The sequence below is a fragment of the Mesoplodon bidens genome (assembly GCF_964165515.1).
Source record: "Mesoplodon bidens genome assembly, chromosome: 15".
In the NCBI taxonomy this organism is placed as follows: domain Eukaryota; kingdom Metazoa; phylum Chordata; class Mammalia; order Artiodactyla; family Ziphiidae; genus Mesoplodon; species Mesoplodon bidens.
This window is the reverse complement of record NC_138171.1, coordinates 34,742,976-34,766,682: the sequence shown is the minus strand read 5'-3', so window position 1 is coordinate 34,766,682 and position 23,707 is coordinate 34,742,976. Positions and strand designations below refer to the sequence as shown.

Below are 23,707 nucleotides of genomic sequence, written 5' to 3'. Positions count from 1 at the left end.
GATGGTCTTTCACTTTATTGAGTGTCCTTTGATGCACAAAAGGTTTTAATTTTGATGAAATCCATTTTATCAATTTTTTCTTTTGTTGCTTATGATTTTGGTGTTATAGTTAAGAAACCATTGCCCAATCCATGACTATGAAGATTAGACCTATGTTTCCTTCTAAAAATTTTATAGTTTTAGCTTTACATTTAGGTCTTTGATTTTGAATTAATTTTTGTGTACGGTATGAGATAAGGGTCCAACTTCATTCTTTTGCATGGAGATATCCAGTTGTCCCAGCACCATTTGTTGAAAAGCCTATTTTCCCTACATATAATGGTTTTGGCACCGTTGTTGAAAATCAATTGCTTGTAGATGTATGGCATTGTTTTTGTACTCTCAATTCGATTCCATTGATCTACATGTCTATCCTTACAGCAGTACCATGTTTTGATTACTGCAGCTTTGTAATAACGTTTGAAATTGGGAAGTGTGAGTACTCCTAGTTTGTTCTTCTTTTTCAAGATTGTTTGGCCAATTGGGATCCCCTGAAATTCCATATGAATTCCATATGAATAAAATTGTAAATCAGGGAGCCTCAATATTTTCAGTAAAGAAGGATGTTCATTTCAGGAGTATGGCAGGATTGAAGACACAAAGACATTAAGGAGATACAGTTCAGTACAAAGGCAGACATACAGATACATAGACACTCACACCACAGATACTCATGGCAAACATCAGTAACTGGTAAGAGCACCTCATTCTGCTTGGTCCATATTTAAGACGCAGATTCCTTCTCTCTCTCTCTCTCTCTCTCTCTCTTTTTTTTTTTTCCTCTTTTGGCCGCACCATGTGGCTTGTGAGACATGGGATCTTAGTTCCCCCAACCAGGGGCCAGGGATTGAACCCAGGTCCTCTGCAGTGGTAGCACGGAGTCCTAACCACTGGACTGCCAGGGAATGCCCTCAGATTCCTTCTCAAGATAGTATTCCAATTTACAAGGGAAACACAGCTATCTGTTGTAAACATTTAAAGACATTCTGTGGAACTTTCACCAAAACCCCAAAATAGTGATCGCAGGAACCCCCTTTCCAAATCATTTAATCATATATTCAGTGACCACTTACAGAGCATATTACAGGAAAGGTGGTATCTGATTTTGGGACACAGGAAGAATTAAAAATTTCTTTCATAAGAAAAGGAATAGAGGAAAGAATAAAAAACCAAGCACCTCAGAAACACAAGCTCAAAAATCCATTGACGAGGAGCAGATAAGTTCCCTGAAACAGGCAAGCACACTGTTTGTTGAAAACCTCAATGGATGTGCCTTGGGATAGCAAAACGGTTGCCGTCTTCAAGTTGGGTACCAAAAGGCAATGCATCTGTGCTTCTGAATCTTAACTTGAAACACCTGATTTCCTTCCCACCACTCTCCCGGTCCTATCAGGTTTTTCACAATGTCCTCAGAACAGCTACAGCTTCAGCTCCACTCTCCAGGTACTGCTCTCAGACCCTGGTGTTGACCTTCTCAGGTAGGACGGTCAGGAACTGCTCCAGCACCAGCAGCTACAGGATCTGCTCCTTCCCAGCATATAGGATGACAGCCGCTCATAGCAGATCACCCAGAGCTGGCTCAGAGCATCCTTTAGCCCACAGACCTCCTCTGCACTGAACCACCTAAAATACTGGTGGGAAGTCTCAAACCTGGGGAAGACCATCTAACCCTAGATTCTTTCCCCTAACTTAATTATTAGACCCTCTATCTGCACTGGGTGAGTGAGGCCCCTGCTCTAAAAATGGGCTTCCTCTACCTGGTGTGTCTCTTGTGCTGGGGAAAAAAAGAGAGGGAAATCAGAGTGCAGAGTGATCAGACAGCTCCCCACTAGGTCGTGAGGCTAAACACTCCCTTCCCTGGTGGCCTCTTAGAAAACTGGCTCTCCAGTTCGCCTGAATCCTCGAACTCCAGGAGAGTTTGTGGGCTTCGAGTTTGTGGGCTTCGTGTGGGGAGCCAGAAATCCTGCCTTTCTAGAAACTCAACTAGACCTTGGGGTTGGAGGACAAGAACGGCTTCCACTCCTGGAGAATGAGGCTGAAAGAAAAAGGAGAGACTTCAAGAACAGCCAGCCTACCGGGCACGGCGCCTCCTTAACCGCACTCCAGGCCCGGCTGCACAGATGCGCCACGGTTTTCTGGCCCTTCTGCCGCTAGGCTGCTACCCGCCTGGAACGCCCTTCTGGGCAGCAGCTCGCCTAGAACTCCAGACCCTAAATCTTCCGGAGTTGGACGGCGAACATTGACCTCACCCCGCAAACCTGAAGGCCAGGCCAAGTTAATTAGCGCCTCCCCGTTTTGCTCCACCAGCGGCTGCTGCAGCTGCGCGATCTTCGCATTCCGGCGCGTCCCCCGAACTACGGGCTCCTCGAGGCCTCTCTAGGCTTCTTGGGGAACTTCCGCATCTCTACTGTTCGTCCAGTTGCAGCCCGCAGTCCCGTCACGCCTAGCGCGCAGTCCTCGCGAGGAAACCCGGAGGTTCGCGGGGTCGGCGCCCTCAGCACGCGTGGGAAAGGGCCGCCGTCCGGCGTTCGCGCGGCCCCGCTGGGTGTCGAACCCCGGAAGAGGCTGCACTTTTCCCTCCCGCCGGAGGCGGCGGCCGCGGTTCCGAAGGCCACCTCCCGCAGCCTGCAGACCTCTCATCCAACCACGACTCCGGCTCTGGGGCCGAGGAGCAGCATGGAGGCCGAGGACTTCCAGGAGGAGCTGACCTGCTCCATCTGCCTGGACTATTTCGAGGACCCGGTGTCCATTGAGTGCGGCCACAACTTCTGTCGCGGCTGCCTGCGCCGCAGCTGGGCGCCGAGCGGCAGCCCGGTCCCCTGCCCCGAGTGCCGGCAGCCGTCGGCGCCCGCTGCGATGCGGCCCAACTGGGCCCTGGCCCGGCTGACGGAGAGGATGCGGCGCCGGCGCCTGGGCCCCGCGCCCCACGGCCTGTGCGGCCGCCATTGGGAGCCGCTGCGGCTCTTCTGCGAGGACGATCAGCGGCTCGTGTGCTTGGTGTGCAGGGAGTCCCAGGAGCACCAGGCCCACACCATGGCCCCCGTCGACGAGGCCTTCGCGAGCTACCGGGTGAGCCGGCCCTTATGGGGCTGCCGGTATTGCCTGGGAACGTTTACTGTTCACGTTGGAAGCATGAACCCCCATCCTACCCCCACCAGGCTCAGAAAAGTTAAGCGACTCACGGATCTCAGAGCTGGAGTTAAAACTGGGATTGGGAGGGCCGGTGCAAGGTTCAGTCATCACTGCAGAATTTTCAAGGGACTGGCTTCCGGGAGCTCCTAGTTTAAGACGGTTTTCCTGAGAGGTTATACACCAGTGCTGTCCAATAGAAACAAAAATACGAGCCACATATGTTATTAAATTTTTTTCTAGTGGTAAAAAGAAACAGGTGATGTTAATTTTAATAATTTATTTAACCCCATTATCGAAAATATCATTCAACATTGATTTTTTTTTTCTTAAAGCTCATTCTGTTTCCTCTTTATTGTGAAAATGAAACAAAAGATAATCAGAAAATGGAGAACTCAGGTTTTTCTTACAGCTGTTCTCTGACTTGGATGGGCACAGATAGTGTGATTTCACATATATATACATTTGGAGTATAGTTGCTTTACAATGTTGTGTTAGGTTCTGCTGTACAGCAAAGTGAATCAGCTATACGGATACATCTGTCCCCTCTTTTTTGGATTTCTTTCCCATTTAGGTCACCACAGAGCACCGAGTAGAGTTCCCTGTGCTATACAGTAGGTTCTCATTAGTTATCTATTTTATACATAGTAGTGTATATATGTCAGTTGCAATCTCTCAGTTCATCCCACCCCCCTCCCCCCTTGGTATCCATACGTTTGTTCTCTACGTCTGTGCCTCTATTTCTGCTTTGAAAATAAGTTCATCTATACTATTTTTCTAGATTCCACATATATGCAATAATATACGATATTTATTTTTTTTCTTTCTGACTTACTTCACTCTGTACGTCAGTCTCTAGGTCCATCCATGCCTCTGCAAATGGCACAATTTCGTTCCTTTTTATGGCTGAGTAATAGTCCATTGTACATATGTACCACATCTTCTTTATCCATTCCTCTGTTGATGGACATTTAGGTTGCTTCCATGCTCTGGCTGTTGTAAATAGTGCTGCAACGAACATTCATTCAACATTGATTGATATAAAAAATTATCAATGAGAAATTTTACCTTTTTTTTCATGATAGGTTTTTGAAATCTGTGTACTTTACATTTACACACATCAGTTCGGACTATCCACATTTCAGGAGCTCACATGGCTAATGGATGCTGTATTGGACAGTACGGGTTTATACCTACAGATGTCATAGACAACTAATGATTTGGGAAAAACCTGGCTTGTAGGGATGAGTCTGGATTTTACTAGCTTCCTTCATCAATTGGGAAAATCACTTAATGTTTGAATTTGGAGATTATCTATTCTGCCTTATCTTAGAGTTAAGAAGCTTCAGTCAAATAAATCGGTTTATCATACTCTGGTCCAGCCACACTGGCCTTCTTGCTTTTGTTTCAAGCCTGTTCACTCTCTACTCATACCTTCCATCCTTTAGATCCTTTTAGACTTTAGCTTGAAGACCTTCCTTGATCATCCTTTCCAGAGTAGCCCCACCCCCTTCCATTACTGACGGTGTCACTCCGGTGGTCTCCATCTGAATTGGTATCTAGTAAGTACTTGCTGAAAACACGAATTCAATGATACAAGTTAAAGTGTATTGTAAACTGTGAAATGCTGTACAGTTTTATCAGCTGACTACAAACAGGAAACAGATGCAAAGTTAGACTAGAAAGTGTACATTCATTTTTTTATTCAGTAACCTTTATCGGTGCTAGTCGTTGTTCTAGAATCTGGACGTAATGGATGAGAAGGACATGGGCCTTGTCTTGTATGGGGCGTAAGCATGTAGTCCTGTAATTTCAGTGTGTGTGAGAGTTATTAACGTTTGTACCAACACACAGAAGGTCTGAGGTTAGAGTGATCAGACGGGAGTGAGGATCGCCTTCACAGAGGAGTGGAACATGAGTCCACTCTTGACGGATGAGTACAGCAAGCTGGGGGAGAGGATATTCAGGCCAAGGGAACAGCATATTCAATAGTGTGGCAACGTGGAATAGCATGTGATAAATAAGAAGACCAGAGGTCGCTCTGTGCTTCAGGAGGGTAGCGCGTGGCAGGGAGGATGGTGGGAGTTGAGGCTGAAGACAGAGGCAGGGTCCATGTTGTGGAGGATCTTGTTGACCATACTGAGAAGACCGAGCTTTCTCTTCCAGGGAATGGGGATCATTGAAGGATTTTAAGGCAGGAGATGACACGATCAGTTCTTTTGTTTTAGAAAGTTCATTGTGGCATCCACGGGGATGAATGGAGAAGACCAGTTGGGCTGCTATTGCACTACTTCGAGCAGGAGGTAGTAAGGGCCTGAATGAGTGCAGGGCAGGGGAGATGGAGAAGAGGAGGGCATGGAGTTATGATGAGCTGGAGCTGCATGACATTGTAACTAATTGGAGCTAATGGGTCGGGGAGAGAGAGGAGTCTAGGACGGCAGTCTGGGTATCTGGTGCTCATTTGGGACATGTTGAGAGTAAAGTAACTGTGACAGGAAGTCCAAGGAAGAGGGACAGGAGGCAGGGGGCATAGGAAGCTAGAAACACAGTATTTTAGATTAGAATCATCAGCCTACCCTTGAAGTAATGGAAGAAGTAAGCTGATTAGATTTTCCTGGAGAGACCACATAAAGGGTAAAAAAAAAAAGAGGGAAATGAAGAGAAGCTCGGGAAACACCAATGCTTAGTAGCCAGCAAAAGAAATTGGAAGGACCCATCAGAGAAATGGAAGAGAAAATACATGGGACTTCCCTGGAGGTCCAGTGGTTAAGACTCCACGCTTCCACTGAAGGGGGCGTGGGTTCGATCTCTGGTCTGGGAACTAAGATCCCTCATGCTACACTGCATGGCTGAAAAAAATCCAAAAAAAAAAAAAAACCCAAAAAAAATTTATGGGGGAGGGCTGAGGCAAGTGTAAGTGGTTAGGTATGAAAGGAGAAAATAACCCTTAAAGCTTCAACCTTTGGCAATAATCATAATATTAATGATAGCTATCAGGTGTTGATTACTTATGCATCACTGACAGTTCTAAGCATTTTTCGTATAGTAATTTTAAATTTCCATAGCAGCCCTGTTGGATGGATTCTGTTATCCCCATTTTGTAGATGAGGCAGCTGAGGCCCAGAGATGTGAGACCACTTACCCAAGGTCACAGAAGCTAGGAAGTGGCTAAGCTTCGACTGAGGTCCTCTAATTCCTAGTCCATATCATTTTTCACTCTGCTACAGCTAATCTAGCTGAGAAAACTAATCAGAAGAGGTGGGATTTCAGGATTAAACAAAAACGGGCCAACAGGTAGGGAGTGGGTGAGGGTAAGGCTGGGGAGAGTTGAATGTCATGAGGTTGACTGGCCAGGTGTTCCGGAGTCAGGTCATTAGGCACAATTGCCCGTTGTCTGTCCTTTTCTGCACCCTCCTCTGCTTCATTGCTGCTCAGTCTATCCATCTCCACCCCACCCCAAGTTAGCTAGAAAAACATTAAGTTGCTCTTGGGTAGAACAATTCTGTTTCCACCATCCCATTCCAAGCACATACTCAGGTGGGTGCACTGTGACTTAAATGTTTGGAGTTCCCTAAATCCATGGAAAATATCCCCCATCCTATGCCCACACCTGAGCCCTGCAGACAGTGTGCTAGATGCTTTCTCTGAGGATCTGAGCCCCTGAGTACTGCATCCAGGAAACCTGCTTTGATGAATTCCTAGCCCACTCTGCTCACCCTCTTGGGCCACACCAGTGACTCAGGATACACCTGGGAGCACTTTTAAGCAATACTGCCCCCCAACCCCCACGAGTGTTTGATTCAGTTGATGGGGCCCTTGGCATCAGCATTGTTTAAAAATTCACTAGGTGATTCTAGTGTACAGATAGGATGGAGGACCATGGACCTACATCTTAGTATCTTCACAGAGGGAATCTCAAAAAAATCTTTCAGAGCACAAGTTGTCTTTAATGGAGTCATTGGTGGTTGGGGAGAAAAAGAGAACAGAGAAAGAGAATAGCGTCCTAAGCTTCAGGGAGCAAACTCTTTGCCTGGAAAAGGCTTCCAGGCACAGCTCTTTTTTCCCTCAAGCCAATGTTTAGTCTGTGACTCTGGGAGCTAATCCCTTCATTGCTATTAACTCATTTAACAGATATTCAGTATTTCTTGAACCACCCGTTTTGTGTCACTTGCTGTACTACAGTACCAGACTCAGCACTGGGCAAACAGTGGTGAAAAGACCATGGGGCTTACAGTCTGGCTGGGGTGGGGGTGAGAGGCACACCGTGGACAAGTAAATGACCACAGATGGTGATATGTGCTGTGAAAGAAAGATAGTGCCGTGCCAGAGAAGTGACATGGGCTTTAATAAGGGAACACGGTAGCCTCCTCTGAGGAGATGACATTTCAGTTGAGACTTGATGGATGAGGAATCAGCCATCTGAGGAACTGTGGGAAGAACATCCCAGGCAGTGGATAGCAAATTCAAAGACCCTGAGGCTGGGAAGAGCAGGACCTATCTAAGGAACTGAAAGATCTATGCACCTGGAGCATCACGAGCAAGGGGGAAAGCAGCACGAGATGAGTTGGGAGATGCAGACAAGAGTGGGGTTATGTCGGACCACAAGGTGTTTGAATTTTCTTAGTGATGCGGGAAGCCAACCGAGAATCTTAAGCAGGGGACTGACATGATCCGACTGGTCTTTAGAAGATTATGCTGGCTTCTCTGTGGACATTGGATAAGAGAAGGACAAGACTGGAAGTAGGGAGCCCAGTCATGAGGTTATTGTAGTTGTGCAGACAAGAGGTGGCTTGAACTAGGAGGTGGCTGGGGATGGCAGATAGGCAGATTTGATATGTATTTTGGAGGTAGACCTCCCTGCTTGGATTGGATACAGAGGTTACAGTGACTGAAATTCACAGAACCTAAGTGCTGGGATGGTTTTAAGAAAAGACCATCTAGTCTAGTTGTCTTCATCTTCTAGGTAAGGGAGCTGTGGCCCAGGAAATGTGTGAGGCTGACTTGACCACAGATCCATAGCTAGTTTGTGAAGGTCTAGACTGAAACTCAGACCTGATTTGAAGTTTCATGTCGTTTGAACTACATGATCACAAGTCAGCAAATGTCTTCATTCTATAAATGTCTGCTCTTTTATTATAGTTTTATATACACACAATTGTCTGATGTTAAATGAAGAGAGTGATTTTTAAACTTTGGTACGTCTACCCAGCTTTGAAATGCTTGTGTTGCCGTCCTGCCACCTCGTGGCAGTTTCTGTTATTGCAGAAAAGAAGTTTTCTAATCCCAGAACGTTACCAAGTTTACTCAGGGGACCACTTTAAGAGCCCAACTGTGGCAAGATACAAAAAAGCTTAGGTAATGAAACAGGAAAATTCATACATACTGAAAATTGTTAAGGGCTTTTAAAAACTGAAAAGTTCTATTTCAAATATATTTATGTTTATTAGCAAACAAAAGTGAAAGATTAAAAAAAAATCTTGGTCACATTCAAAGGAGATATTTATCTCATGACAGCCTTCACACGTACATCAGATTTGACAGTGATTTGTGCGTGTCTCTAACCTGTCTGCCTCTGTCTCTAAGGTCATCCCTGAGATTCTGCTGTTAGGTGCTTCCCCTCTGCAGCCTACTGTGTTCCTTCTGATCGACTCAATTTTTTTAATAGCTTATTTGGTTTTTTCTAATTATAAAAAGAATATGTGCCTCTTGTAGAAATTCAAACAAAACAGAGATTTATAAAATTTCTAGTCCTCCCCCTCCAACTTTCAAGCCATTCCTATTCCCCAGAGATAAACAGTGTTAATAATACTTAGGTATATACCCTTCCAGATTTTCCCTCTGTTCAGATACAAACGTACACACTTGCACAGACACATGTATATTTGTTCTTTTCAAAACAGAATTATATAGAGAGCTACCTGAAATTGATGTAGAGTATCAATATACCATAATTTAATGATTCCACATTGATGGGTAGTGAATAATGCTGCAGTTAACTTTCCTATACATATTATTTTTGCTAATGTTTTGTTGGATATTATTAGAAATAGGATTATGCATATTTTCAATTTTGTTAAATCCTGCCAGTTGCTCTTCAAAAAGATGGGACCCTTACTCTCCTACTATTATGGTGCCAGAAGCCTTTTCCCTTGCCAGGACTAGGCATTTATGAATCTTCTAACAATTTAAAATTTTTGTCTATTTAATAGGCATACTCTGTATTGTGTTATGACGATTTTAGACCAGAATAATCCTTATGCATTAGCCTGTAGTCATCTTCAGCATTTTCTCAATCTCATCCCTTGTTTGAATTAGGTGACTTTTAGCTCTTGAACAAGGAAGATGCTGGGGGAGTTAATTTCTTACTTATGCGTGTTTTTGCTGACAGGAAAAACTTCTTAAGACTCAACGTAGTCTGATAGCCAAGATGAAGAAAGCCATGCATTTACAGGACATGGAAGTGAAGAATGCTGCAGAGTGGAAGGTAAGAGCAGAAGTTGGTTGGGTATTTCTTGCCCTTGAGTCCTTTCAGTCTGAGGCTGCTCAAGGGCTTTCGCTGGGAAGAGCTTGTGGACCTCATCAGTTGTTCGGCCCCTTTCAGATAAGGTGATAGAACAGGAAGAATCTATCTCTACTGACCTGTGTCTTTGGGCAACATGAGTTCCACACACTTCATCCTCATATCTCAAGGGTAGTGTCCCTTTCCTTCCTGCTTTCTCCCTAGGTTGGCTTCCTACATTGGAGTTGATTCGGGTCTATGGCACTGTGGAAAGCAAATGGAGTTTGCTTCCAGAGATGCTAGTCTAGTTGACGTGGGCACACATATGCACATCTAAGATTTAACATAACTAAACGGTAGGTGATCTGAGGGCTAAATTAAATAATAGATGTGCAAGTGCATTTTAGTTTAAAAAGTATACAAACAAGGCATTGCTATCATAGCAGAGACTCAGATGTTACAAAGAATGAATTAATACTATATAGACTAGTACAAAGATATCAAGTAGGTGTAAAGAAAGGAGTAGGGGAAATTTGTAGGGGCTGGGCAGGAACTTTTCTGGAGGAGGTGATTTGAAAGGAAGGATCATGGATTGTTAGGGAGTCATGTGCAGGGAATTTAGGAGGAAGGACCAGGCAGAACAAGGACTGAGCCAGTCTTCTGTGGCTATAGGAGAAGATGAAGAATAAGCGAACGAGAGTCAGTGCGGAGTTTGCAAAGCTGCATGTCTTCCTGGCTGAAGAAGAGCAATTGTTTCTTAAGAGACTGAGCCAAGAAGAAGAAGAGACAAAGAAGAAACAGAATGAGAACACATTAAGGCTCAATCAAATGATCACTTCCATGAAGAAGCTCATCTTTGAGGTGGGGGAGAAGAGCCAGAGCTCCACCCTGGAGCTGCTCCAGGTGAGACCGGCAGGGAAGGGCGCAGTCTCTGTCTTTACAGAGTTGTTAGTTAACATCCCTAACTGAACTCCCTCTTGCCTTTAGAACTGAATGTCCTTCCTGGTGAGTGGGTTTAGTAGAAGACATATTTTCTCTGTGTTGCTGTTGTGTTATTATTTTTATTCATTTATTTTTGCGGTACGTGGGCCTCTCACTGTTGTGGCCTCTCCCATTGCGGAGCACAGGCTCCGGACATGCAGGCTCAGTGGCCATGGCTCATGGGCCCAGCCGCTCCACGACATGTGGGATCTTCCTGGACCGGGGCACGAACCCGTGTCCCCTGCATTGGCAGGCGGACTCTCAACCACTGCACCACCAGGGAAGCCCCTTATTATTTTTATTATACAATTAAAGAGTCAAAGATTCACCTTTCAAAGGAAATTAATGTGAAATTTAGGTCTGATGAGCTCAGGTAATATGAGATACTTAGATTTCAAGAATTGTATAGAACTTTTACAACTTGACTGAGCAGTGAAGTTCCAATTGCATATCCAAAGATATACTATAGCAGAATCTTTGAAATAACACATTTCTTTTGTATATGGATTCTTTCATTTAGTGTAATGTTTTTGAGGTTCATTCATGTTGTAGCATATATTAGTATTGTATTTGCATCCCTTTTTTAAATTCCAGAATGGTATTGCATTGTAGAATATACCATATTTTGTATATCTGTTCACCAGTTGATGGACATTTGGGTTGTTTCCACCTTTTGGTTATTAGGAAAGATGCTGCTTTAACACTTGTCTGTCATTCTTTGTGTGGACATATGTTTTCATTTCTCTTGGGTAAGTAGTAGGCACAGAATTGCTAGGCTGTATGCTATATTTATATTTAACTTTTAAAGAAACTGCCTTTTTCCAAACTACTTTTTTCCATTTTATATTCCCACCACATCCTCACTAACATTTGTCTGTGATTGATGAAAGAGTGTAGACGGAGAAGTAGGCAAAAAGCCAGGAAAGAGCTAATGTCATAGTGCCAAAGGAGAAAGAGGAGGGCTTCAAGGAAAGGATTGGTCAACATTGTTAAATAGTTCAGAGGGGTCACATGAAACAAAGACTATGTTGTGTTAATGCATTGGGTTTGACAGCATGAGAGCATATGTGACATTAATAAAAGCAACTGACAGAAAAATACCTGCTCACAAAGTCGAGTAAAAGATCTCTAGGGGAAGGTACATAACTTATTTCTTTCTTCTCTTCACAGAATCCAAAAGATGTGTTGACCAGGTACAAACTCTTGCCTTCTTATGGGGGCTTGAGTAGAATGGTAAAGATACGGCCAAGCAGAGGGGAAATGAGGCCTGAGCTCCATAGATCAGTGTGGACATTGACGTGAGGGGGTTGTCGGGGAGGAGTTCCACTGTTCACTTTTGCCAGGAGGAATGGGAGAGAAGAAGTCTGACCTCTGAGATTTGAACCTTCAGTTGGGAGTTGGGGGTCTTGGGTGTCCTGGTTGTCTCCTAAGCAGAGCAGCCTTCTGCACTTCTCTTAGGTGTGAGAACCAGGATGTGAACTATTCCTTTGAAGTTCTAAAGGTGAAGACTGTGTGCCGGCTACCAATGATGAAGGAAATGCTGAAGCGATTCCAAGGTGAGCAGAATTTCTGGGAGTTGGAGCTCAGAGAATGAACGAGAGAAGTCTGGAAAGGAAAGAGAAAACAAAGCATGCAGCTGACAGGAGGGTCAGGAAAATGGTAATAAGTACTTAGGAATAAATGGATATATGCTTCATTCAAGAAACATCCATTTAACACATACTGTGTGTTATAAGGTACTAGTGATACAAAAAGAAAAAGACCTATTTGCTTACAAATTGGAGAGACAGACACATATCACTTTACTGTAATACAGTGGGATCCAGTGGTATGGTATGAAATGGTATGAATAAAATACTGCAAAACTACAGAGGAAGACCACTGTTGGGGGTGAAGTGGGAAAGTTTTCACAGCAGAGGTGATGACAGTTGTTTGGGAATTTGAAGGATGAGTAGCAGTTTGCCAAGTGGAAAATGAGGGAATCCTCTTCCAGGCAGAGGTGGCAGCATGAGCTAAGATGTGGAGAAAATCGAGGAGAGGGTATCTGATGTGACTCAACCATAAGGTGCATATGGGGAAAGGCAGGAACTGAGTTTGAGAAGATGAGTGTAGGAAAGACTGAAGATAAACTTATTAGATCTCCAGGGAAGTACCAAGGCATGTATGTGATGTAAAGGTATGCACTCAATTCTCATGTGCATGTACCTGATTAAGAATCATGGTGTGGGGCTTCCCTGGTGGTGCAGTGGTTGGGGGTCCGCCTGCCGATGCAGGGGACGCGGGTTCGTGCCCCGGTCCGGGAGGATCCCACATGCCGCGGAGCAGCTGGGCCCGTGAGCCATGGCTGCTGGGCCTGCGCGTCCGGAGCCTGTGCTCCGCAACGGGAGAGGCCGCAGCAGTGAGAGGCCTGCATGCAGGAAAAAAAAAAAAAAAAAAGAATCATGGTGTGGATGTCTACTTCCAGCTAAAATGCAGTAACGGACTGGATTTACTCCTGAAACTTAGTTGAGCAAAAAAAAACCAAAACAGACAATACATAAAACAACAGTTTTTAAAACACTGGACCTCAGGCAGTGAAGGACAGCGATTCATGGGAAATGTGAAACAAATGAGGTGCACTCTATGATGGCCCCAGCCTACAGCCTTGAGAGAGTTTCCAGGCCACCTCAGGGAGGGTAACAGAGGTGGAGCCAGGTGGACTTCCTGCGTTGAGGAGTGGAGCTGAGAGTCCAGGGAGAACAAAGCAGTGAGAGTTTACAGAGCACTGGACAGAGTACTGGAGAGGAGAGAGCTGGACAGAGAGAGAACCCAGATGATCTACAGAGACACGCCGTGAACATTCAGCAGAATGCTGATCAGTACATGCTTGTGAAGAACTAACCGAGTTTGAGGAAGGAAATTTCCAAAATGAGTAGAAGAAACAGTTCCTGGTGCTCACACAGGGCCAGGAACAATGCCTGTTCCTACCAGCCTCTGGAAAACTCTTAATTCGTGGGGCACTGGGTAGAGTACTCAGGAAAATCTTGCCTCATTAGTGGGAAATAATTAACCCTACACTGAGCACTGCTTTGGACCCACTTTACAAATCATGAAATAAGACCCAAAAGGATGAAATTATTTCCAAGTAACTGCATCCCAGGACAAAGCTCAACAAGATGGATAGGAATTTTAAAAAATGAGTACCCAACAATGTAAAACCACAATGCCTGGCATCCAATCAAAGATTACTAGGCAGGCAAAAAGATAGGAAAACATGACCCATGATGAGGAGAATAATCAATTGAAACTGATCCAGGATTTACCTGAACGCTAGAATAAGCATAGAAGAACATTAATACAGTTATTGTAACTATTTTGTAAAGAGGCATATGGGGACATGAAAGATACAAAAAAATCCCAGACAGACTTCTAGAGATGAAAACTACTGTAACTGAGATGAAGAACAAGCTGGTTGGGGTTAATGTGTCATTGCAAAAGAAAAGCTTAGTGAGCTTGAAAAGATAGAGCAGTGGAAACTAGGCAAAATGAAACACACAGAGAAAAAAACTTAAAAAATGAGAATAGCATCAGTGAGCTGTGGGTCATTTTCATGCAGCCTTATGTCTGGTCATTGGTACCTCTCAGGGAGAGGAGTGGGATGGGGATGAGACAGAAAAAACATTTGAAGAAATAATGACCGACAACTTCCCAAAGTTGATGAAAACTATAAGTACACAGATCCAAGAAACTCAGCAAATCCTAAGCATGATGAAAACTACACCAAAACCAGTGATAAAGAGAAAATTTTAAATGCAACAAGTTAAAAAGGACATGTTACAGTGGAACAAAGATAAAGATGACATCACATTACTCATTGAAAGCAATGCAAGTGAACAAAATCTTTAAAGGACTGAAAGAAAATAACTGTTAACCCAGACTTTTATTCCTGGCAAAAATACCCTTCAAAAATAAGGTGAAACAAAGATGTTTGCTGATATCCAGGAACATAAAGAGTTTATCAGACCAACACTGCAAGAAATGTTAGAGGAAGTCCTTTAAGCAGAAGGAAAATGATACCAGATGGAAGTCAGATCTACACAAAGGAGTAAAACATCTTCTGAAATGGTAATGACGTAAAGAAATATGTACTTCTGTCATTACTTAAATCTCATTAAAAGGTAATAGGGATGGTTAATTTATATTTTAATTTGACTGGGGCACAAGGTGCCCAGATACTTGGTGAAACATTATTTTGGGTGTTGCTGTGACAGTAAGAGTGTTTGGGGATGAGACTAATATTTAAATCAGGAAACTTGAGTAAAGCAGATTGCTCTCCATAATGCTGGTGGGCCTAATCTAATCAGTTGCAGGCCTGAATAGAACAAAAGGCTGACTTTTCACCCTGAACAAGAGGGAATTCTACAGCAGACTGCCTTAGGACTCCATCTGCGGCTTTGGTTCTTCCTGCCTTGTGGCCTTTGAACTGGAACATCAGTTTTCCCTGGGTCGTGAGCCTTCTGTCACACACAGTGGATTTGGACTTGCCAGTCACCATAATCACATGAAACAATTCCTTATAATCTCTTTCTCTATACACATACATCTTACTGGTTCTATTTCTCTGGAGAACCCTGACAAATACAGTAATTGACTGTTTAAACAGACAGAAAATAACAGAGTTTATAACATATTTACAAGTAAAATGCGCAACAATAATAGCATGAATGTTGGGAGGGGAGAAATAGAAGTATACCATTATATAGTTCTTTTTTTTTAAGTATTTATTTATTTGGCTGCGTCGGGTCTTAGTCGCGGCATGCAGGATCTTTCGCTGTGGCGTGCAGGCTCTTCATTGAGGCGAGCGGGCTTCTCTCTAGTTGTGGTGTGTGGGCTCTAGAGCACGTGGGCTCAGTAGTTGTGGTGCGTGGGCTTAGTTGCCCTGCAGCATGTGGGATCTTACTTCCCCGACCAGGGATCGAACCCATGTTCCCTGTATTGGAAGGCAGATTCTTAACCACTGGGCCACCAGGGAAGTCCCTATTATACAATTCTTATATGTGAAGTGGTATAATATCTCTTGAAGGTAGGCTGTTAAGTTAAAGGTGTATATTATAAACCTTATGGCAATCACTAAAATAAAAGAGTTGTAACTAATAAGTCAACAAAGGAGATGAAGTGGAATCATAAGAATACTTGGTTAATCAGAAAGAAGGCAAAAAAGAAGAAAAAAGAATAGGACAAATAGAAAACATAACAAGATGATAGACACAAACCTAATCATATTAATAATCATATTAAGTATAAATGGTCCTAATCAAAAGGGAGAGAATGGTTGGATTGGATAAAAAAAGCAAGACCGAACGATATGCTGCAAGAAACGCACATTAAATATAAAGACCCATATATATTAAAACTAAAACAATGGAAAAAGCTATATACCATGCTAACATTAGTCAAAAGAAATCTGGAATGGTTATATTAATATCAAGATTTCAGAGCAAGGAATATTACCAGAGATAAAGTCAAGTCCTAATGATTAAGGAGTCAGTTTATCAGGAGGACATAACAGTTCTAAACATTTATACACCTAGTAACAGAGCTTCAAAATATATTAAGCAAAAATTAATAGAGCTGCAAGGATAAACAGACAAATCCACAACTATAGCTGGAATTTTCAGTACCTTTAAAAAATAATTTTTAGAACAAGTAGGCAGAAACTCAGTAAGGATATAGTAGACTGAATAACACTATCAATTTGAATAGCAGTATCAACCAACTTGACCACCCTGTTATTTATAGAATACTGCCCCAAACAAAAACAGAATACATATTCTTTTTGAGTGTACATGAAACATTTTCTAAGGTAGAACAGGGTGGGCCATAAGACATATCTCAGTATTCAAAAGGATTCAAGCCATACAAAGTGTGTTCTTTGACCGCAATGCATTTGAGTTAGAAAAAATCCTTGGAAGTTCCCCAAATGTTAGGAAACTAAATGACACACTTCTCAATAACCCGTGAATTAAAGGTGAAATCAAAAGGGAAGTAGAATGTGTTGATACTTTGAACTGAATGAAAAGGAAAACAACATTTCAGAATTTGTGGGATACAGCTAAAGCGACACTTACAGGGAAATGTATAGCACTAATCACCTATATCATAAAAGAAGAAAGTCCTTAAATCAGTGACATCAGTATCTACCTTAAGACACTAGAAAAAGAAGAGCAAATAAAGCCCCCCAAAACAGAAGAATGGAAATAATAAAAATCAGAGCATAAATCATTGCAATAGAATACAGAAAACGAAAGAAATATTAGTGGAACCAAAAGCTCTTTCTTTGAGAATATCAATTTTATTGATATACTTTAAGCAGAATGACGAGATACATCACTAGTATTAAGAATGAGAGGGCTTCCCTGGTGGCGCAGTGGTTGAGAGTCCACCTGCCGATGCAGGGGACACGGGTTCGTGCCCCGGTCCGGGAAGATCCCACATGCTGCAGAGCGGCTGGGCCCGTGAGCCATGGCCGCTGAGCCTGCACATCTGGAGCCTGTGCTCCGCAACGGGAGAGGCCCGCGTACTGCAAAAAAAAAAAAAAAAACAGAGGCATCATCACTACAAATTCTATAGATATTAAAAGGATAATAAGGGAATATTACAAGCAACTTTATGCTGATATATCAGACAACATAGATGAAATGGACAAAGTCCTTAAAAGACTCAAATGACTAAAGCTGACTCAAGAAAAAATAGATAACTGGAATAACATTATTTCTATTAAAGAAATTCATGTTAGAAACCTTTCCAAATGGCTTCACTGGTGATCTCACCAAACATTTAAAAAATATTTATTCTACATAAACTCTTAACAAAAAATTGAAGAGACTATTCCCAATTTGTTCTATGAGGCCTGCATTACCATGATAGTAAAATCAGACAAAGACATTATAAGAGAAGAGAACTATAGATGAGTATCCCTCATGAACATAGAAAAATTCTAAAGAAAATTTTAGCAAATTGAATTCAACAATGTATAATACATCACAACCAAATGGAGTTTATTGTAGAAAAGCAGGTTTGGTTTAACATTTGAAAGTCAATATAATTCACGATGTTAGCAAATTAAAAAAAGGAGGGCTTCCCTGGTGGCGCAGTGGTTGAGAGTCCACCTGCCGATGCAGGGGACGTGGGTTCGTGCCCCGGTCCGGGAAGATCCCACATGCTGCAGAGCGGCTGGGCCCGTGAGCCATGGCCGCTGAACCTGTGCGCCCGGAGCCTGTGCTCCGCAGCGGGAGAGGCCGCAACAGTGAGAGGCCCGCGTACCGCAAAAAAAAAAAAGAAAACTATTTGATCACCTAGTAGTTGCAGAAAAAGTCCTTGTCAAAATCTAACACTCAGGACTTGAGGACACGGGGAGGGGGAAGGGTAAGCTGGGATGAAGTGAGGGAGTGGCATTGACATATATACTCTACCAAACGTAAAATAGATAGCTAGTGGGAAGCAGCCGCATAGCACAGGGAGATCAGCTCAGTGCTTTGTGACCACCTAGAGGGGTGGGAGGGAGACGCTAGAGGGAGGGGATATGGGGACATATGTGTACGTATAGCTGATTCACTTTGTTATACAGCAGCAACTAACACAACACTGTAAAGCAGTTATACTCCAATGATGATGCTAAATTTTAAAAATCTAACATTTCTGATTAAAAAAACAAAACAAAACACAACTCTCAGCAAACTAAAGAGACAGGGAGAGTCTGGGAGGGAAGAGAAGTTGGAGGCAGGCCAGGGAGGAAGTTATAGACACAGTTACAGTGAAAGATGCTGAAGGTCCGAGTGAAGACAATGGCGATGGGAAAGGAGAGGAAGAAAAGAACCTGAGTGATATTTCAGAGGCAGAATTGATAAGACTTGGTGATTAATTAGCCACCGAGGGTCAGAGGGAAAGAAGAATCAAATAACCTTAAGATTTCCAAGTGTGAGTGTTTGGGTGGAGCTAATATCCTTAGACCTTAGAGAACATAGAAAACAAGAAGTCTGCATGTGAGGGAGGATTAGTCTCAAGAGAGTGGAAGGGGACTTGTGATGCTCTGAATTCGGTTTTGAGTTACCTGCAGAGATGCCCAGTGAACAGCTGGAATCAGTAGAGATACCTTGTTAATGATGACATCTGTGTGTTCCTGTACAAAGAACCAGCCAGTCGACAGCTTTGGTTCTGGTCCTGATTCAACAAGTCAGTATTTGTTACTGTTTCTCCTAATTTTATGCTGATGGTGAAGACTTGGGGCCATGAAATAATGGGCTCCCCATTTTCTAGGTCATAGTCTTTTAATATATATATATATTTTTTTGCTGTACGCGGGCCTCTCACTATTGTGGCCTCCCCCGCTGCAGAGCACAGGCTCCGGACGTGCAGGCCCAGCAGCCATGGCTCACGGGCCCAGCCGCTCCGCGGCATGTGGGATCTTCCCGGACCGGGGCACGAACCCGCGTCTCCTGCATCGGCAGGCGGACTCCCAACCACTGCGCCACCACGGAAGCCCTAGGTCATAGTCTTTTAAAGCAGAAGAGGAATGAAGATTTCAGGTTACTCATACATACTATGGCCTGTTAGGCGCAGCTGAGGATCAGTTGAAGGACAATGAGTCGTCTTCTCCCTAACAGTATGTGATAGGGAAGAAGGATGGCACTGAAGCTGGAGCAGACGGGCATTTCTGGAGGAGGGTTGGTGGTAAGCTCTTGCATTATTGATCTCAGCTCTCATTTTCTCTGCAGTGGCTGTAAATCTAGCTGAGGACACTGCTTATCCCAAACTTGTCTTCTCCCAGGAAGGGAGATATGTGAAAAATGGAGCATCAGCCAGTTCTTGGCCACTATTTTCTACAGCGTGGAGCTACTTTACTGGATGGAGGAATCCTCAGAGGACCACAGACTTTGTGGAGAGATTTCAGCACTTACCCTGCGTTTTGGGAAAAAACGTTTTCACCTCAGGGAAACATTACTGGGAAGTTGAGCACCAAGGTAGCCTGGAGGTTGCTGTGGGGTTGTGTCGGGAGGACATCATGGGGATTACTGGTGGTTCAACAATGTCCCCCCGCATGGGAATCTGGGCTCTTTGTTGGAGTTCTGCTGGCTATTGGCCCCTGACAGGCATCTCTGTGAGGCCTACCAAGCTAGAGCCAGCTCTTCACCGGGTGGGAGTTTTCCTAGATCACAGGGCTGGGGAAATCTCATTCTACAGTGCTGTGGATGGAGAGCACCTATACACTTTTTCCTGTCCTTCCATCTCACGTCTCCGGCCATTTTTTTGGTTGAGTCCATTAGCATCTTTAGTCATCCCACCAGCGACTGGTGGGAAATGAGGCTGTTCTCCTGCCCAAGAATCTTTGCCTTGTACCCCAGCCCAGGGACATACATCCCTTGGCCCTCATCTTTGACTTCATATATAAATCCATCCTGGGTGGTCCCTCAATTCTGTCCATTCAGATTCCAACTTCACATTTTGTTCAGCGCCCCCTGGACATCATGTGCGTAGACAGATGTGGAAGGCCCTGCTGGGTATCTTTCCAGTGGCCACTTGGCCCACTTTTTCTCCACTTCTGGTTCTTCCTAATTGAACTGTTCAGCATGTGCCCTCCACATGCTTCAGGGAGACAGGCACATAGGAGGGAATTCTGGCCAGTGAGGTGGGGTGAGAAATTCTCCAAGGTGCCTCTGAGGAAAGTTTTTTAGCTTTTAGAAAGAGATGTTTGGGAAGACACAGCCCCTCTCCTGATGTTAGTAGGTATACTGGAACCGGGGGCAGCACAATAACTGTGGAAAAAGGAGGAGAAATGTGGTCTTTGTTGGCATCATGAAATGGTCGGAATTTCCCTAATCCCGAATTTCTTGTTATATGAGATTATTGCTGCTTTATTGTATAAGGCAGTTCTAGTTGCCTTCTGGTCACTTGCAGGCTGAAGTATCCTAACCGGTGCTATAGGCACATAGCTTGGACATCTCACAGTAGAGGCCTATCTCACTTTTTTTTCCTGAAATTTCACAGCTTTATAGAATCCCTTTCTGTTTAGTCATGTAATTCCTGTTCTTTCCAGTAAGTACTGATACTCCTCACTTTCTTGGATTGGAGAATTGAGGCAGTGTTCCCCTGCTCTGCCCGTGTTGTTACTCTTCACCTGACCATGTCTCTCTCTGCCCTCAAGGGTTCATTGTGCTCTCCCTTCGTCAGATTCCTATACTGTGTGCACAAGGTTATTAACATCATCCTGAAAATGTTGGGAAACCCTCGTTAAGTATTTACACTGTGCTAGCCTCTTCACATACATAATGCTCCCACGTGACTCTTGCAACAGCGATGGAAATGAGATAGAAATTAAAATCCTGTCTTTACAAAAGAAAAAACAAACCTTGAGATTAACTTGCTCAGTCCTGCCCAGTTGTCAAACGGGCATGTTGGGATTGAATCTAGATCTGAGAGGAAAGTCCTGGTCTTTTCTACTCTACATTCACCTGTGAGCAGTTATTGAATGCTGATTGTGGTCTCCAACACCTCTGTTTCAGGTTTTTATTTCGTTACATGTTTTTACCCTGTATGAGTGTTCTCCTCTCTTTACCTTCCTGCTCTAGATTGTATACACTTGGAGGATTGTGACTGTTACTGGATAGTTATTTGAAAATAATGAATGTTTCTCTCTGGTTATAAAATCATGTACTTATTATAGAAACTTTGAAACATATAAAAAGTATGAAGAAAATTAAAGTTACTGATAATCCCACCACTACTAACATTTTAATGTGTCTCCTCCCAGACTTGCAATAGGCTTTCTGGCAGCTTCTTACAAAACTTCCAGCACCCTCCCTAATCCCTCCTCCCTTTCCTGTGTCCCAGCCCATCCTGGCTTGTCTTCCTTTGCAGCTGGACCAATCCCCCTCATTCAGTGATTTCTGCTGAGTTCTCCTTAACTCTCCAAGATACTTGCTGTTATGAGTTGAATTCTGTCCTCCAGAGAAAAAGATAGGTTGAAGTCCTAGCTGTGAATGTGACCTTATCTGGAAATTAAGCTGAGGCCATTAGGGTGGGCCCTAATCCAATATCACTAGTATCCTTAGAGGGAATTTTGTACACACACACACATACACTTACATACATGGAAATGCCATGTGAGGACACAGAGGGAAGATGGCTATGGGAGATGCTGGAGTTATGCTGTTACAAGCCAATGAATGCCTGGGGCTGCTAGATGCTGGAAAAGGCAAAGAAGAATCCTCCCCTAGAAGCTTCTGAGGGAGCATGGCCCTGCAAACACCCTGATTTCAGACTTCTAGCCTCCAGAACTGTGAGTAAATTTCTGTTGTTTTAAGCCACCCAGTTTGTGGAACTTAGGAATTTAACACACTTGCCCGTCAGGACTTCCTTCAGTGCTGTGAAATAATATTCATATTTTATGGCAAGACAAGAAAAATTGAAACATAAAAAATTTTCTCTGCTCATTGGTCTCTGTCCCTGCGCTGTGCATTGTGTGTCTGCATTATGCATCAACCAAACCTCCCCCATCAGCAGAAATACCTGCTCAACATAAAGAGCAACATTCTCCTAGCATCAACAAGACAACTCCTTAAAAGATAACATTCCTTCTTGATAAGGGGTCACATGGTGCTTAGATCCGATGTAAACTGTCATTAATATGTCATTTAATGTACAGCCCTCATCTCAAAAAACTTGTATAACTGTGCCTTGACTTCTAACGGGTGGAATGGTTCTCAGATGCTCTTCCTGGGTTATAATCCTCAAATTTGGCTCGAATAAAATTTTCCATTTCCTTCTTAGATCGATTAGTTAGTTTTTTGTCGACAATACCTACATTGTTAATTTCCAGCCCTTGGGAAACTCAGTACCTTTCCTCCACTCTTCTTTCTGGGCTGTTGAACCAGGTTGGTTGGTTCTGCTACAAAGACTTGTTCTCTGACTTCAAGTAGGCTCTGTGGGCTGCTTGGTAAACAAGCTTGATCTTAAATTCCTTTTTACATCTTCTGATGGCAGTGATTCCAAACCTTTTCCTCTTTTCTCAAAGAAAAGACCTTTATAAGCCTCCCTTTATACTACTATAACGGAGGTAAAACTTTACTTACTGAGGTTGTCAGCTGGGACTCTAACGAAAAGAAAGATTAACAAGAAAAGGTTTAACACATGCAACACATCATGCAGGAGAAACGTAAAATGAATACTAACTCAAAGCCTTGGCTTAGAATTCTGGCTTTCATAGTATCTTCGACAAAGAACAATAAAATTGTGGAGAGATGTTAGGACAAAGGAAAACAGTTTTAGTTTTCCAAGGGTGGCAGACTGTGTGAAGGTAAATATATGTGTGGAAACAAATGGGTCAATGTGTGTTTGCAGATTCTTCTGGCACTGCCTCTGGGCTGAGTCTGTCTCTGGTAAAAGAAGAATTTATATCCTGCCTTTAGGATTCCTGGGTTTGCTGCCTCTTAATTGCCTTCAGCCCAAAATAATTTTTATGTCAAAGAGGCATATTTTGGGGTGACACATTCTGGTTTCCATCACTACTTACTATTGCAAAGAACTTGCATCTTTTACTGAGAAAAAAATTTTTCTCTTCTACCCATCTGATTAACAATTTTTGCCTCTTTTTTGGGTCTTGATATTGGACCGTCTCTCATCTCTTCAGGCATGGAATGGGACCCAGTTGTTGTATTGGTTAAAAATAAACTCTTCTGATGCTTCTGATGTACAAACAGTGTCCCAGTCAGCTTCCTATTTTACTTAGTTTCTCTGAGTCTTTATTAGTGTGTTATATGACTCTTTAGGAGGGGTATTTATTCACCATTTCTTAAGTTTATTTCACCACAGAAACTTTATTTTTTATTGAAGTATAGTTGATTTACAATGTGTTAATTATTGCTGTACAGCAAAGTGATTCATGTATATATGTATATATATACACATATATATATAATATATATATGTGTATATATGTATATATATACACATATATATATATAATATATATATGTATATATATATATACATTCTCTCTTTTTTTTTAATATTCTTTTCCATTAT

At 43.0% G+C, this 23,707-nt stretch overlaps 1 protein-coding gene across 1 annotated transcript; it reads left to right on the top strand.

The window, feature by feature from the left end:
- Positions 1–2,348: 2,348 nt before the first annotated feature.
- TRIM4 (tripartite motif containing 4) lies at positions 2,349–23,379 on the top strand. Its single transcript, XM_081256298.1, has 6 exons — positions 2,349–3,108; positions 9,557–9,652; positions 10,340–10,570; positions 11,819–11,841; positions 12,107–12,204; positions 19,402–23,379. The coding sequence occupies exons 1-6, from the start codon at positions 2,716–2,718 to the stop codon at positions 19,986–19,988; spliced, it is 1,428 nt and encodes a 475-aa protein (XP_081112424.1). The 5' UTR covers positions 2,349–2,715; the 3' UTR covers positions 19,989–23,379.
- Positions 23,380–23,707: the final 328 nt, after the last annotated feature.